At 40.2% G+C, this 15,807-nt stretch overlaps 1 protein-coding gene across 3 annotated transcripts in view; it reads left to right on the forward strand.

Annotated features, from left to right (window-relative positions):
* The window catches only part of FGF13 (fibroblast growth factor 13), a 496,141-nt gene extending 488,573 nt beyond the window's left edge, over positions 1 to 7,568 (forward strand). For all 3 annotated transcript variants that reach the window (XM_081222678.1, XM_081222677.1, XM_081222676.1), the window contains 2 exons: positions 4,727 to 4,925; positions 6,175 to 7,568. In XM_081222678.1, coding sequence (XP_081078804.1) covers positions 4,727 to 4,925; positions 6,175 to 6,311 — 336 coding nt within the window. In that variant the 3' untranslated portion in view covers positions 6,312 to 7,568. The remainder of the gene's footprint in view (positions 1 to 4,726; positions 4,926 to 6,174) is intronic.
* Positions 7,569 to 15,807: the final 8,239 nt, after the last annotated feature.

A 15,807-nucleotide genomic window follows, 5' to 3' on the forward strand; every position in this document is an offset into this window, starting at 1 on the left:
TAGCATCTGCTGAAAAGAGGAAATCATGTTTCACTGGGTTCATTTTTTAAAGTTTCTTTAGATGCTCACTCATCGATGTCGAAACTGTTTTTCTGTGTTCTGTGATGCCAATGAAAATATTGCATGTGAATAGAACAAAATGAATTGAGAAACATTCACCTCTACCAGGATTTGTGCGCTTGACATAGCGTATACATATGTGAAAGCTTATATTCAATGTTCAGGCTTTGTTCAACAGTCTAGGACCTTAGTGTTCCCATTTTATGTATGGACAACCTGAGGAGACTCTGCTGCTCTCTTGAGATCCAAGGAAATCAGCGCAACCCATTTACAAAAGATTTCTTTTGAGAGAAATGTGTTCAAAGGAAATGCTTACAATAGTCATGGCAGGACTTCCCTGGCTGTCCAGTGGTTGAGACCCCACACTTCCATTGCAGGGGGCACAGGTTCAATCCTTGGTTGGGGAACTAAGATCCCACATGCCACATGGCACAGCCAGAATAGTCATGGCACTCCTCAAAGCCTACTGAGGTACAGACTCAAGTGAAACACTGCCACCCTATCTGTTGGTAGCATAGCTGAAAATACAAAAGCAGGGGGGGAAAGTATGAAAAACCTGACATTAAGGCCTATGTTTGCAGAATGACTTCTTTTAATCAGGAAGGCACTTAGTCGTGGTGTGTGTATTGTGGTATCGTAGATGTGTTTAGGGCACGGGAATGACGTACATGATATATAGATGTTTTTGAGCTCTCACCTTTTTGGATATGGCTATTGAGGCTACAGTTGCACATCACCTGCTGAGTGACGAGCCCCTTACTTGGCTCCCTTCAAGGAAGCCACCATCACAGCCCATGCTTCTTCTGAACCGGCTCCAGCTCCAGGAGGCCAGAGAGTTACGCATCTCCTCCGTACTTTGCCCTTGGTGCCAGGGGCAACTCAAGGCACTGTTGCTTCTTCTGACCCTAAAGAGGATAGCAATTTACCCAGGTCCAGAGCCTTTGTTCTGGACCAAAATGCTTTGTAGCACACCATTGTATCTGGGGATTCTTTGCATATATCCGATGTTACTGATTGTGTTAATGCCTTATTCTCTTGCCTCTCAAAGTCTGTGTGGAGGTATGTCCTGATAAGGGCAGCTGACCATCACCATCTGTAGCTGTAAGTATTCTCCTATATGCTCTATTGACCTGATGTTGAGGGTTTCAAATGTTTTCTTCTTGTCAGTGATACTTCAACCTCCAAAGAACTATTTTGCCCTTAATAGTGAGTAAATTGGTAAAAAAAAAAAAAAGAGAAGTATTAGGTTTTGCTCCTGGATCTGCTCATTCTGCAAATGTAGATTCTTCATTTGTCACCCAAAATACGATCTTGTAACTAACTAGTATGGATTCCTTGGACAAAAAGTTCAATATTCACTGAGAAAAAAACTAACCTTGAACTTTAAGGGGAATAGAGATGATGATTACAGAGAAGAGATTTTAGAGAGATTGAATATCTGTATTTTTTTCAGTTATTCCTCTGAATATTACTAACATTATTCCTCTGAAATTAGTATAGATATGCAAGAGAGGTAAACAACTTTTAAGAGAAATCGATGCATAAAAGGTTAGAAGATATAAAGCACCTTTTCTTTTGTATTCATGCCAAATAATTTCTTAGTGGCTGTGTAAGGAATGCTTGACATCTTTTTAATTCACTTATTATGATAACAGGTATTTATCTAATGCATATTAAATATAGAGCACAATGACTGCTGCCTCTGTTTAGTGCCTACTGTGTATCAAGGCCACTACAGTACCTTTTTCGAGAGCGCTAATAATCACCTTCAGGTCAATCAAAGGAGATTGATTCCTTGCCAGATGTCTACCTGGTATTCTCTGAACAGGGCTTCTCTGGTTAGGGTCTGATCCAATTTCTGTTATTTCTGTGAACCACTGCTGAGACAGAGAGAGGCAGCTGCACCCCTCTTCCCTTTGGTGGCCCTTCCTGTATTGGGTGGGATGTTCACATCTTTCCACATTTGATAAAAATCAAGCCTCTTTTGCCTATTCCTTCCAGCACTGGATAAAATGACAGTGTCACACACAGAGAACAGAACACTCCTTTGGTGGCTTCAACATTCTTTTTTTGGCCTTATTTTCCTCCCTCTCTACTGAGTTCTTGAGTCCAAATTTAGTGGTGATGACTAAGAAATTGCCAGGATGTGACAGAGCATTCAGTTCATTGAGTCCTTCCTTGCCATTTTCCAATAGTTGTAACAATTGCTGAGTTTTTTTCCTCCTCATGTTGTAAGTGCCGGTATCTGTGTAGTATCTGTTATTCTAAACAGTTACGAAGTCACACATGCAGGGTCTGTCCCTGCAATGACAACCTCCTTCTATATACAGCTGATTTCGTTCTATGGCATTCAGGAAATTCCCTGCAGACTTTTTACTGGTTGATACTTCTGAATCCTGGAATTTCCGAATTCAATCTGAATCTCTGCAATGCAGATGTAAGCAATAACCAAGTGGTCTGCTATGTGCTAGACAGTATGACCAGTCCTTTATGACTGGAAGGTGGATTCAGAAATAAGACAAATTCCTTGCCTTCTGGAGCAAGGAATGCACACGCCTGGGTCACAGGGCCGTGCTGGAGATGTAGATAGAGTTTCCGGGAGCACAAATATGAGTGTCATCGGTTCTGATTGGGAGAGATCATATATGATTCCAGGGGCAGTCATATTTGAGCTAGACCTTGAGGAATGAGAGGAAAGCCAGTAGGTAGAGAGGTACAGAAATGACATGAATGGCATCTGTAAAGGCACAAAGGCACACATGGTTCTATGGTGGAGAACAAGGCATGGTAGCGACTGAGTTGTGAAGATCTAGTTATTTACTTATTTATTTATTTATGGCCACACCGCACGGCATGTGGGATCTTAGTTCCCTGACCAGGTATCGAACCCGCGCCCCCCTGCATTGGAAGCGCAGAGTCTTAACCACTGGACCGCGAGGGAAGTCCCTGAATTGTGGAGAATTTTAAATGCCACGTCAGGTTGTCATTTTACGCTAGGCAAGGCGAAACCAACATTCTATACAACTGTCCTCATCCCTAGAGGACCCATGGGGACTATTTTAGTCAGATTTCTTTGTAGACGTACCTTGGCTTTCCCTATGTTGAGAATTCTACAAAGAGGAACATTCACAGCCCATAAATAGAACACTTTCGTTCCTACCACGTGATAGTTGCCTTCGAAGTACATTGCTTCTTGAGTAGGTTGAAATTGTGTGAATCTTCTGAGGATCTATCAAGTATGCCCCTAGGCTGAAATTATGCCAAAAGATGACTCTGATCCATGCACCCTGGAAGCCAGATGGGGGAACCAGTGAGATTACTGAGTGAAACAGATTTTGTGGATTTCCAGAAAAAAGTGTTCAATTATTTAACTTTCAGGAAAAGGCTGCCTCATTTGAGGAATCTGTCCCACTTTGCTGAAGTGATTCTGATAGTAAATCACTGTCTGTTGCTCAGATAGTGTGCTTTGCTTGGAATGCTATCTAACATGAAGGAAGGTAGGACCATGGAGACATCATTCAGAAAAGACAGGTGTCCAGAAATCTTGCAATATTTTTATTGCAAGGTGGGTGTTTTTTCAGGGTTTTATCAAAACGTATTCCTGATAATATCTCAGCAAAATAGTACAAATCGAATGGCTTCCTTAGTGCCACTTTCTCGTGTAGCTCACTTCACATTTTCCTCATCATCTTTTACTCCAAGTGGACCCACTGCTAGTCTATAGATAACTTAGAGATTAAAATCTGCTGTTCATTTCACTTTGCTTATAAATGGATATTTTAAATAGCTGTTTATTGCATACATACACATATTGCAAAACTTGAAAGAAGGTTTTCTGGGGTTTTTTGTTTGTTTTCAAAAACAGTCTATTAGGTCAGGAACCCTTCTTTTGTATGGGCAAGTCCAAAGAATACATGGCCACGCACATGGCAGGAAATCACGTTGCTGGGTTCAAAGTCTCCTGGCCTCCTCTCTCATGTCTGCTGGTAGAATTACTGTAAATTCCTTGTTTCTATATTGATTTTTGTGAAATGTTACTGTAAGGCAAGAATGAGGTGATGAGGGAATTTTATTTTTCTTTTTAAGTCAAGGTCCACTGATCTGAAGAAAAAAATTCAATTTGGTTTATCTAAAAGTAAAAGGTAGTCTTTCTTTGTAGCATCTCTTTAGAAATCTAGGCAGCCAGCATTGTAACAGTATAACACAGATTTCAGCCTGGGGCAATTGAAAATTATAGTACATAGTAACTGGATAATCTATGAAAATTAAGTACAAGGATCGGATGTTTATTTTCTCATATTTAATCCCAAAGGGAACAAAGCTCCATGTGACAGTTTTATACTTGTCTTTTCAATCTTTGGCTCCTGTATTTTTCCAATACATTACACTTAGGTGGCTGGTTCTAATTTTTCCATTACCTTATTACAAAGAGAGCTAATCATTGATCAGTAGCACTTGCACTTAGGGCCTTTTCTAAAGCATCACATGAAATGTTATATATAGTTTTAGTTTCCAATGATAATAGTTTCTGCTATTAAAATAGAACAGCAGTCATAACAAGCTCTAACAAAGTATGTCCTAAACTCCTGAAGGATGATACCATATGGTTCTCCATGAAATCCATAGCTATAAATATTGAGCTTTTGTTTATTTACTTCTCTTGTAGGAACATTTCACACCTGAGTGCAAATTCAAAGAATCGGTGTTTGAAAATTATTATGTGACATATTCATCAATGATATACCGTCAGCAGCAGTCAGGCCGAGGGTGGTATCTGGGTCTGAACAAAGAAGGAGAGATCATGAAAGGAAACCATGTGAAGAAGAACAAGCCTGCAGCTCACTTTCTGCCCAAACCACTGAAAGGTAAACTAGATATTATACCAGCTATGGATTAAATAAGTATCAGTATTGAAATCAATCCTTTATCACGCTTTCGAAAGTGGAATGTAATTCTTCCATACTAAGGCATTTATACAAAACTTCAGTAACATTTTGCACTTAAAAAAACACTAAAGCATTGACAATAGCATCTAATCTCCTGATTTTAACTTTTCCATAGTATATCTGCACGTGGTAACACCTTTCTTATGTGGAGATAGCTTAATTGCTAACTTAGGACAGCCAAGAACCCCAAATTATGCCAAAATGATCCCTGGACAGGAACACAGGTGCTAAAATGTGTGCATACTTAACACTTATCAGAAAGCTCCTTGGGCCCATCTCTCTAAGGGCCCAACAGTATTGTCCCAACAATTTTCATTCATTCATAGTTTTGGTTTTTGGTCATTAATAGCAGCTTAGTAGCAAATGAGAAAGAGTGAGGGATAGGAATGGGCTGCAGGAAGTAGGGATGTTAGAAGGAGTGAGATGTGGTGGAAAAGCGGTAGAAAATCCAGAAAGAGAAGAGCGGTTTACAGGAGGGGCAGACATCCAGTCAAATCAACACAGTGCCCTTTGACAGCACATTTTCTGGAGCCAGATTACTTGGGTCCAAAGCCCAGCTTCCGCTTTTACTAACCAGATAGTCTTGGGCAGATTATTGAGCTCAAGTTCCTTCTGTAAAATATGGATAAAAACACCTGCCTCATGGGATTTGCATGTGGATTAAATGAGATAACACACGTGAAGCACTTACAACAGTATCTGGCACGTTCTAAGTGCTCCATAAGCGTAAGCCAGGGCTGTTATTTACAGCACAACAATAATATTTACCATTTATTGCATTAAGAACTGTGCTAATACTTAAGAGTCTTGGAGAGTTTCATTTTAAAGTCTGAGAGAAATCAGTGTTTGAAAATGTTTTCACTTTTAATATTTGCCTTGCACAGCATGCTGTAGATCATATTTAAACTTCTAAGAGCTTTATTAAATGCATTTTTCATTAATCCTCTCATATATCTAAAACCATCAGTGATGGAAATTAGGCATTAGAGTTCTCTACACGCTTCTGTACCAAGACTGGATTTTGCTTCATCTGGTCCAGTCCACTCTCTACTGAGTTCTTGAAAGCGGCATTTTTCAGGTTTGGCCTCCAGCCTGGAAGCCTAGTGGGCAGAAGGAAAGTTGAGGGCCAGTGAGGTGGCCTTTGATGCCCTGTCTCTCTGCTTTGCAGTGGCCATGTACAAGGAGCCGTCTCTGCATGACCTCACGGAGTTCTCCCGATCTGGAAGCGGGACCCCAACCAAGAGCAGAAGTGTCTCCGGTGTACTGAATGGAGGCAAATCCATGAGCCACAATGAATCAACGTAGCCAGTGAGGGCAAAACAAGGGCTCTGTAACAGAACCTTACCTCCAGGTGCTGTTAATTCTAGCAGTCCTTCACCCAAATGTTCAGATTTGTCCATGACATTTACCAAACAAACAAGGCAGAGTTCACTACTCTAATCTGCCATCAAACCTTCTTCTCATCCATACAGACGCCCCATAATTTAGAACGAGCTTGTGCAAAAAAAGAGTGCCAAGCATGATCAGTGAATTAAATCTGGGAGAAGGACTGCCCAATTTTCTCATGATCTCACCTATGCTTTGGGGAAGACAAACCAAAAACATTTCACAGCACTAATGCTGATTTAAAAAATTGCTCCCCAACCAAGAAAATTGAAAAGACCACCATTGTTCTTCAAACAACAAAACAAAACAGAAAAAAATTAACTGCTTCAATGTTTTGTAGGGGCAAACAAAATTCTGTGAACCGTGTTGTTTTCTTGGCTTAATGTTTTCTATCTATGCTTGATTTGTATGTATTCTTTACTTTGGCATAGCTCAACTTTATGATTTCTGGAATTCAGTGGTTCTATGGACTCTGTGTCACTTAATCCAACTCAACCAAATTCAGGGTTGAAGCTGAATTGGCATCTCAGGCTCAAGGTAACAGTGTTCTTGTGATTTTACCAAATTTTTTTTTCTTTTACATTCGTAGTATTCTGATCGAGTTCTTGTGCTGTACTTTGTGCGTAGAAATTGTGTTGTGTTGTCAACCCCAGTCAGTAAAGATTACTTAAAAAAAAAAAGATTATCCTCAAGTATAGATTTCTCTTAATTCCATTTGTGTTATCATGTTAAACTACTATTGTGGCTTCTTGTGTAAAGACAGGAACTGTGGAACTGTGATGTTGTCTTCTGTGTTGTTAAAATAAGAAATGTCTTATCTGTGTATGTATAAGTCCTCCTGTCATTGTATTTGGCACATGAATATTGTGTACAAGGAAATGTTAAAAGACTGGTTACCCCTAAACAACATATACTTATACCTGCTTCTGGAAAAGTGTTTAAGACTTAGCTAGGTTTCCATTTAGATCTTCATATCTGTTGCATGGAAGAAAGTTGGAATCTTGGCATAGAGTTGCATGATATGTAAGATTCTGTGCATTAATAATTGTTAAAATCTGTGTTCCAAAAGTGGACATAGCATGTACAGGCAGTTTTCTGTCCTGTGCACAAAAAAGTTTAAAAAAGTTGTTTCATATTTGTTGTTGTATACTCAGATACGCACCGAATAAACTCTTTATATTCATTCAAAGAAAAACCCTCCAATGTGTATTTATTGAGCATCCATTATGTGCCGTGAACTGTGGTTGAAACTGGAGTTACACACTGAATTATGTACATCAGGTCACTGCCCTCAGATAATCTACAGTCTAGAGATTTATATTAACATGAGCACTCTTGAAAGTTTAGTTATTGTACTAGTTGTTGTACTTGAACTTCAGACTGGAACAGAAGAATTCTCATTCCCATTCAGTGATGCATTGTACAAAAGACACCTATGTTCTAGTACCCTCCCTGCCATTCACTCTGTCATTACCCCTCTTTGTTTCTCATTTCTCTCAGTAGAAGGAAGGAACGGGACTATATATCTCAAGTCCTTTCCACCTCTGAGAACTGAAGGAAAACATAAACATTTTCTTTTTTTACTAAAATTTCAAAACATATATTAAGATTGAAAGATTTTTTTTTTTTTTTTTTTTTTTTTTGCGGTACGCAGGCCTGTCACTGTTGCGGCCTCTCCCGTTGCAGAGCACAGGCTCCGGACGCGCAGGCTCAGCGGCCATGGCTCAAGGGCCCAGCCGCTCTGTGGCATGTGGGATCTTCCCGGACCGGGGCACGAACCCGTGTCCCCTGCATCAGGAGGCGGACCCTCAACCAGTGTGCCACCAGGGAAGCCCTCCTGGACCTTTTTAATCACTAAACATTGTACTGCTGTTTAGGGGCTAGTTTGAATTTGTTGCACAGAGAACAATAATCTATGCCAAATCAGTCAGCCCTTTTGCTAATATCACATGAGTACAAATCACATGACTTTGCTAATATCACATGAGTACATGGTATTCATCACAGTTACTCTAATAATAAATACAGAAAAGTACATGGCATCATTAGGGGAATGTTTCATTTTCCATATAGGCATTCTTGAAGAGGTTTGTAACAGCTGCAATTCTGTCACTATGCAGGAAGTCTTTCTAGAACACCCAATGGATGGTTTTCAGTATTAGGATTCTAAACTAATTTACCAAATGTCAACCCAATATTTCCTTTTCTGTTAATTTTTGTTTCACACACTCTGCCTCTCTGTCTCTCATCAGTCGCTTCACACATACACACACACATAGATGTGCCCCCGAAAGTTCTCAGAGATGCTCTGTTCCGCTGGGAAGATGACGTATGTCTATTCAGTAGGGAGGCTGGGACAGCTAAGTTTCAAAAGCCAACACTCAAGACGTAGAGATGGCCACCAGGTACGTGAAAAGATGCTCAACATCACTAGTCATCAGGGAAATGCAAATCAAAACCACAATGAGATACCTAACCTCACACCTGTCAGAATGGCTATTATAAAAAAGACAAGAGGGCTTCCCTGGTGGTGCAGTGGCTGAGAGTCCGCCTGCCGATGCAGGGGACGTGGGTTCATGGCCCGGTCCAGAAAGATCCCACATGCCGCGGAGCGGCTGGGCCCGAGAGCCATGGCCGCTGAGCCTGAGCATCCGGAGCCTGTGCTCCACAACGGAAGAGGCCACAACAGTGAGAGGCCTGTGTACCGCAAAAAAAAAAAAAAAAAAGAAAAAAAAAAGAAAAGAAAGACAAGAAATAATAAGAGTTGTGAGGCCGTGGAGAAAAGGGAATCCTCCTACCCTGTTGGTAGGAATGTAAATTGGTGCAGCCACTATGGAAAACAGTATAGAGATTCCTCAGAAAGTCAAAAATAGAGCTACCATATGATCCAGCAATTCCACCTCTCGATATTTACTCAAAGAAAACAAAAACACTAATTTTAAAGAATCTGAAAAAGAATATATATATATATGTATGTATAACTGAATCACTTGCTGTACACCTGAAACTAACACATTGTAAATCAACTATAGTTCAACTGAAAAAAACGAATGTAAATAAGGTAATCTAAAAAAGATATGTGCACCCCTAAGTTTATTGCAGCATTATTGACAATAGCCAAGATATGGAAGCCATCTAAGTGCCCACTGATAGATGAATGGATAGAGAAGATGTGGTATATAAATGTACAGTGGAATATTAGCCATGAATATTAGCCATTTGTGACAACATGGAAAAAACAAAACAGAAAAGCAAGACAAAACAGAAACAGACTCATAGGTACCGAGATCAAACTGGTGGTTACCAGAGCGGGGGGGGGGGGGGGGTGAGGGGATTAAGAGGTACAAACTTCCACTTATAAAATAAACAAGTCACGGGGATGTAATGTACAGCACAAAGAATATAGCCAATAATACTTTAATAATTGTGTGCGGGGCCAGATAGTAACTAGACTTATATTGATCATTTTATAATGTATAAAAATATCAATCGCTATGTTGTATACCTGAAACTGACATAATATTATATGTCAGCTATACTTCAAAAAATACCAGGAAGAATAAAGTAAAATGGCTTCTGAAGCTATGACACTTCCGTTCACTAAGGAGGACTGCCCAGGTGTGTCCTCACAACAAGTGAGCATGCCTGCAACATTCTGTACTCTAAATAATTGTGTGCACTCTTAAAATAATTTGTTTTTGATTCTGTAAAGTTAATGCTTAGAGTAAGAGAAATGTACAAGGGTGATGAATGAATAAAAGCTTGGCTTCTGGGAGTCAGTTGCTCAGGTCGTTGGCTCAGTGGATATTTATCACCTTATAAGCTGTCAGTGCAGCGCGGCACGTAGCTGAGCCCTGGAGAAAGCATTCACGCAAGGACAAATGGATTGAGACTGAGTCAGTCTTGCAGAAAAAGAGAGATTCTGGGGTTTTAGCAACGGAGAAATTTCCCTTTCTTACTAGAATTAATAAAGTGGAACTCCAATTGGAAATAATTGTTCAGCTTTACATTCTTCATATCTATAAACCTCTCCATCACTAATACCCTGGTACAAACTGGATGGTTACCACCCAAGTGTTCTTTTCTTCTTTAAAAGTTGCAAAGCTAGGTTCAATTAGTTCTCAAAGGCTGGCTGTACTACAGTTTTCCCTTGAATATAAAACAGCTGAACAAAACAGCTTGCACAACATTTGAGTTTCCTGGGTCTTAGGGACATTTCAAAGTACATCATCATCACGTTCACCAACGTACTGTATGCCAAATCCACACAAAACACTGCCCTATGGTGTGTGTGCGTGTGTGCGTGCGTGTGTGTGTAGCGGCCAGGGCACTGAATAAAGAGTCCTGCTACCTGCTCTCGGAGGTTTCAGTCAGGAGATCTTCAAATCTCCTTGGCGTCACCTGCATCAAGTAGAATATCATGTGACTAAACTGTGCTAGGAACCAAATACACAGGTTCTACTTTCCAGAGACTCTCAGTCTAGAATAGTAGACATGCAACTATCAAATTCAGTCAGTTAGTATAAACAGTGTAAAACGTATAATCAAGGTGTCGGGAGAACACAGTGGAGGAAGAAATTGATTAGGAAAACTGAAAAAGTTTCAAAGAGGAGTTCATCTTTGAGTTGAGTCTTAAAAGATGAGCTAGAAAGGTAGTGTAGGTGGCTCTAGGACAAAAAACAATATAAGCAAAGCACAGAGTCATTAAATAGCATTGAGTGTCCAGAAAACATTAGTTAGCCTAGTGTAGCTGGACGATAAGAGGCAGAGCCCCTGCTATGCAAGTGATGCTCCGGAGAAGAATAACCTCCCCGCAATGCTTCATTCCATTATGTCTCGTTGCCAGAAAGAGGCTGTGAGCCACCTAAGTCTGGAGTATTGGCCTGTCTTTAAAACCTAGTTGCTCTACATGTTTTTTTTAAAAGCCCGATGAGTAAATTACTCTCTTCAGTAGACAAAAATCAAAGATAATTGTCTATGAGCAAAGTACGATTCACAGCCTTGCTTATTAGACTGGAGTGGATGGGTCTTACTAATTCCCCCTTCTCTATTGAACCATCTGTTCTTTGCCTGCTCTAAAAAGAAGTTGTCAAGCAATATGGGTTGTTTGACCAGTACAATCATATAGAGAAAGAAAAGCAGCAGCAAGATAATGAAAGGAAAACTTTCTTCAAGCAAATTCCTTCCATCTAAAATGTACATTTTAATGATTTTTCCTTTGAATAAAGTTTATTTGGAATTTTCAGATTTACAAAGTTATTTAAAATAACCTCTCTCCCTCCCTCTCCATACACCACCACATACACGCACCTACGCATGCCCCCCCACACACTATTTGTATACTTCTTTGGGAAGGAGAGCTAAAATTTTCATAAAATGTAATGTACAAACTTCTTAAGTGTACCAATTAGTTTGGTTTGACAAACGCATACACCATGGAACGCAAACCCCTGTAATATAGAGTGTTTCCAGCACCACAGCAAGTTTTCTTGTGCCACTTCCCAGTCAATATGCACCCACCACTCACAGGCAACCAGTGGTCTGATTTTTTTTCACCTTAGATGACTTGTTTTTGTTTTAGAACTTATTACAAATATTATCATACTGTTTTTTTGCGGTACGCGGGCCTCTCACTGTTGTGGCCTCTCCCGTTGCGGAGCACAGGCTCCGGACACGCAGGGTCAGCGGCTACAGCTCACAGGCCCAGCCGCTCCGCGGCACGTGGCATCTTCCCAGACTGGGGCAGGAACCTGTGTCCCCTGCATCGGCAGGCGGACTCTCAACCACTGTGCCACCAGGGAAGCTCTGTAAGACTTCTTTTGCTCAGGAAAATGTTTTTGAGATCCATCCATGTTGGCGTGTGTTATCAGTCTTCCATCCCTTTTTACTGCTAAGTAGTGTTACAAAATATGACTATATCCACAGTTTGCTTACCCATTTCTGGTTGACAACAGTCAACCAGACTGGGCTGCTTCCAAATTTGGGCTGCTTGGAAGAGAGCTGCTATAAACAGTCTTACGCAGGTTTTTGTGGACATAGACTCTTATTTCTCTTAGGTAAATACCAAGGAGTGGATTTTCTGTGTCCTAGAGTAGGTGTATGGTTCATTTTATGAGCCTGTCAGAACTTTTGCCAAAGTAGTACTTTCTTTTACACTCCTACCAGCAGTGTATAAAAGTTCCAGTTGCTCCAAATCCTTGTCAACGTTTGGTGTATCCAGTCTTGTTAATTTTAGCCATTCTGGTATGTGTGTAGAGGTATCACATTTGGCTTTAATCTGCATTTCCCTGATGATAAGTGATGTCAAGCACATTTTCATGTGCTTATTGGCCATTCATGCATCCTCCTTTGTGACGTGTGTGCTCCCCTGATTTGCCCATGTATATCGCATTATCTTTTTATTATTGATCTGTAGGAATTCTATAACCCAGATACCAGTTCTTTGTCAGATATATGATTTGTGAATATTCTCTTCCAGTTTATGGCCTTTGTATTGATTGTCTTAATGGTGTCTTTTAGTGAGCAGAGAGTTTACTTTTGATAAAATCTAATTTATAAATTTTCTTTTATTATTATTGATTTTTGTGTCTTATCCTTAGCTTCTAAGCTTACAACTATGATCCAGCTCAAATTAATTTTTGTGTATGGTGTAAGGTCCTAGTTGAGGTTAAGTTTTAAATATGAATATCCAGCCCCACGTGTTGAAAAGACTTTTCTTTCCACATTAGCTTGCTGTGGTGTCTTTGACAGAAATCAAATAACCACATATGTGTGAGTCTATTTCCAGACTCTATTCAGTCCTACTGGTATATTTATTGATTCTTATGCCAGTACTACACTGTCTAAATTACTGTAACTCTGTAGTAGGTCTTGAAGTCTGGTAATAATTCCCTCCACTTTGTTCTTCTTTCACAGGTAGCTGTTAAACATTCTAGGTCCTTACCTGGCTAGCTGAAGATGTCCCACAAGGCTTGCACTTTCATCGTCTGCCCTTCTACTTTTCCATCCACTCCAAGTGCTCACCTGATCTCCTGTTTTCACAAATCATTGCTGACTAATGAATCTCCATATTGTAATCTCTGGCTAAGTCTAATTCATGTCCCAAGCCCATGTAGTCATTCCCCTAAAGCTTAGCTATTTCTCCACATCAATAACGAATTGAACTCACTAGGCTTTCCCACAAGCTGGCCCAAATCAGGAGTAAGACCATTCTTACCAGCTTCAAGCTTAGAAAAACAAGTTCTTTGAATTGCCTCGTCATCTCCCATGGCTAATCATTGAGGGTTGCCAAATATTTGTTTGCTTTCTGTTTTCTATTTTTTAGCCATTCTTACAGCCACCTCCTCTGGAACATTCCACCTGAATTAATGCTATTGTCTCCCACTATCTCCCCTTCATATCCCAGCTAGATAAATGTCCTAAAAATTCTTTAGGCCATATTATTTCCTTATTAGACAATGTCTGATCAATTCTAAACCTCTGGATTTGGCCCTTGGAGGCTCTTCGACGTGTGGTCTTCCTCCAACTCTCTCACCTCCTCTCCTGGTAGCCTTTATAAATAAAGGTGCTATCTGGTAGTTATTTGAGCCTTTCAACAATGTTTTCCTAACTCCATAACATTCAGCCTTTCCAGATACTACAAGGTGTAGCTACAAAAAATTTTCTCAGGTCAGAAGGAAAAAAACATCCCTATTATTTAGTAACCACACTACGTTAAATGTTCTCACTTTTCAATAATCATTTAAGCATAAACTTCGATTATTTAACCAATAAGTCCCACCTTTTCAAAGTATTCTTGCATCTGTTGATGGTTAAAGCTCCCAGAGCCACCTTAGATCCCTTCACTGTGCTGTCACTTTCTACTCTGCGACCTGACCAACGATGCTGAACAGGAATTTTCTCTTGGTTGTGTTCCTAGACACTCCTGTACGGAGCACACTTGAGGCATTCGTTCTTTTGTTCTCTTGCTCTAATGACAAGGAAGTTATTTTCAAAATGTGCATTAGGAAATACCGACAAGTTTCCTGTTTGTATTTTATACATGTCTAATCCCACGCTGCATCCCTCAGTCCAGGCTCCAGACCATTCCAGCTCATTGTTTCTTAAAGAAATGCCTATCATTGGAGAAAGAAGCTGAGTGTGGTTTTCATTTTATTATAATTTTGGAGATAGGCAATCCAGTTCTAGCCATCTCCCTCACCTGCTTGATGACCTACAATGAGTCACTTCTCCTCTCTCAGGTTTTTTATTTGGAAAACGAGGGTTTCGGAGTCAATGTTTAAGGATACTCCAGTTAACCCAGTCTAGGAGTCTACTGAGGGCGGCTATGGTCTGAACACGTCCCTCCTAAATTTCATATGTGGAACTCTTAATTCTCAGTGTAATGGTATTAGGAGGTGGGGCCTTTGGGAGGGGCTAAGGTCATGAGGGTGGACACCTATTGAATGAGATTAGTGTTTTCTGGAAGCCACCATACACAGATCCATCACCCCTTCCTCCATAGGAGGACACAATGAGAAATCTGCACCCTAGAAGAGGGGCCCTCACCCGACAGTGCTGGCACCCTGATCTCAGACGCAGCCTCCAGAACTGTGAGAGATAAATTCCTGTTTTTTTTACCAGGAAAATACCAGTCTGTGGTATTTTGTTATAGCAACCGGAATGGACTAAGATAAAGACTTTCTGGGTAACTGGGTGCGAAGTCCTTCCCTCAAAACATAGTACGTAGGCAATTTCCAGTCTATTCATACATTACCTTGGCCCTGGATCTAGAACGATTCTATCACTGGACCATATTTGGACCTCAAACGTTGAAAGTAAAGCTCACAGAAATGGTAAAGAGAATGAAATGTGCTACCTTTACTATCAAGACTGGGGACCCCAAAATAAACATTTTCCAAGAATGATGACCTCATCTGCCACACTCAATCATTTATTTATCAAAAACGTATTGGGTTCTTACTAAGACTCAGGCCTTACGTAGGCACTCAGAATATGGGGATGAAATAAATATGATCCTTGTCCTGGAAAAGAACATAATCTAATGAGGAGGATAGGATGTCTACAATTAAATTACCCTATTGACTAGAATGCTAGGTATAATCTTTAGAAAGTGTTCGAGGACCACGTTCTGATGTTAGCAATATCATAGCGAATAATGGAGTTTCTGCCACCAATTATGGAACTAGAGTCAGTTCAGTCCCCTGGGTTTTTTAAGGAAAACTCATCTGCCACTTCTTCCCTGGCATTGCTAGTGTGAGAACACATCAAAGATTTTACATTTTCTCAGAACCAGAATTGTTCCCACAGTGTAAAATAGAAATATAGTGGGAAAATGCCCTAGATCTAAAACTACCCTTAGTGAGGTTGAGAGACTGTCATTTTGAAATCCACTATTAAAACATTTACAGGGTAA

Source organism: Mesoplodon bidens (genome assembly GCF_964165515.1).
Source record: "Mesoplodon bidens genome assembly, chromosome: X".
Classification (NCBI taxonomy): domain Eukaryota; kingdom Metazoa; phylum Chordata; class Mammalia; order Artiodactyla; family Ziphiidae; genus Mesoplodon; species Mesoplodon bidens.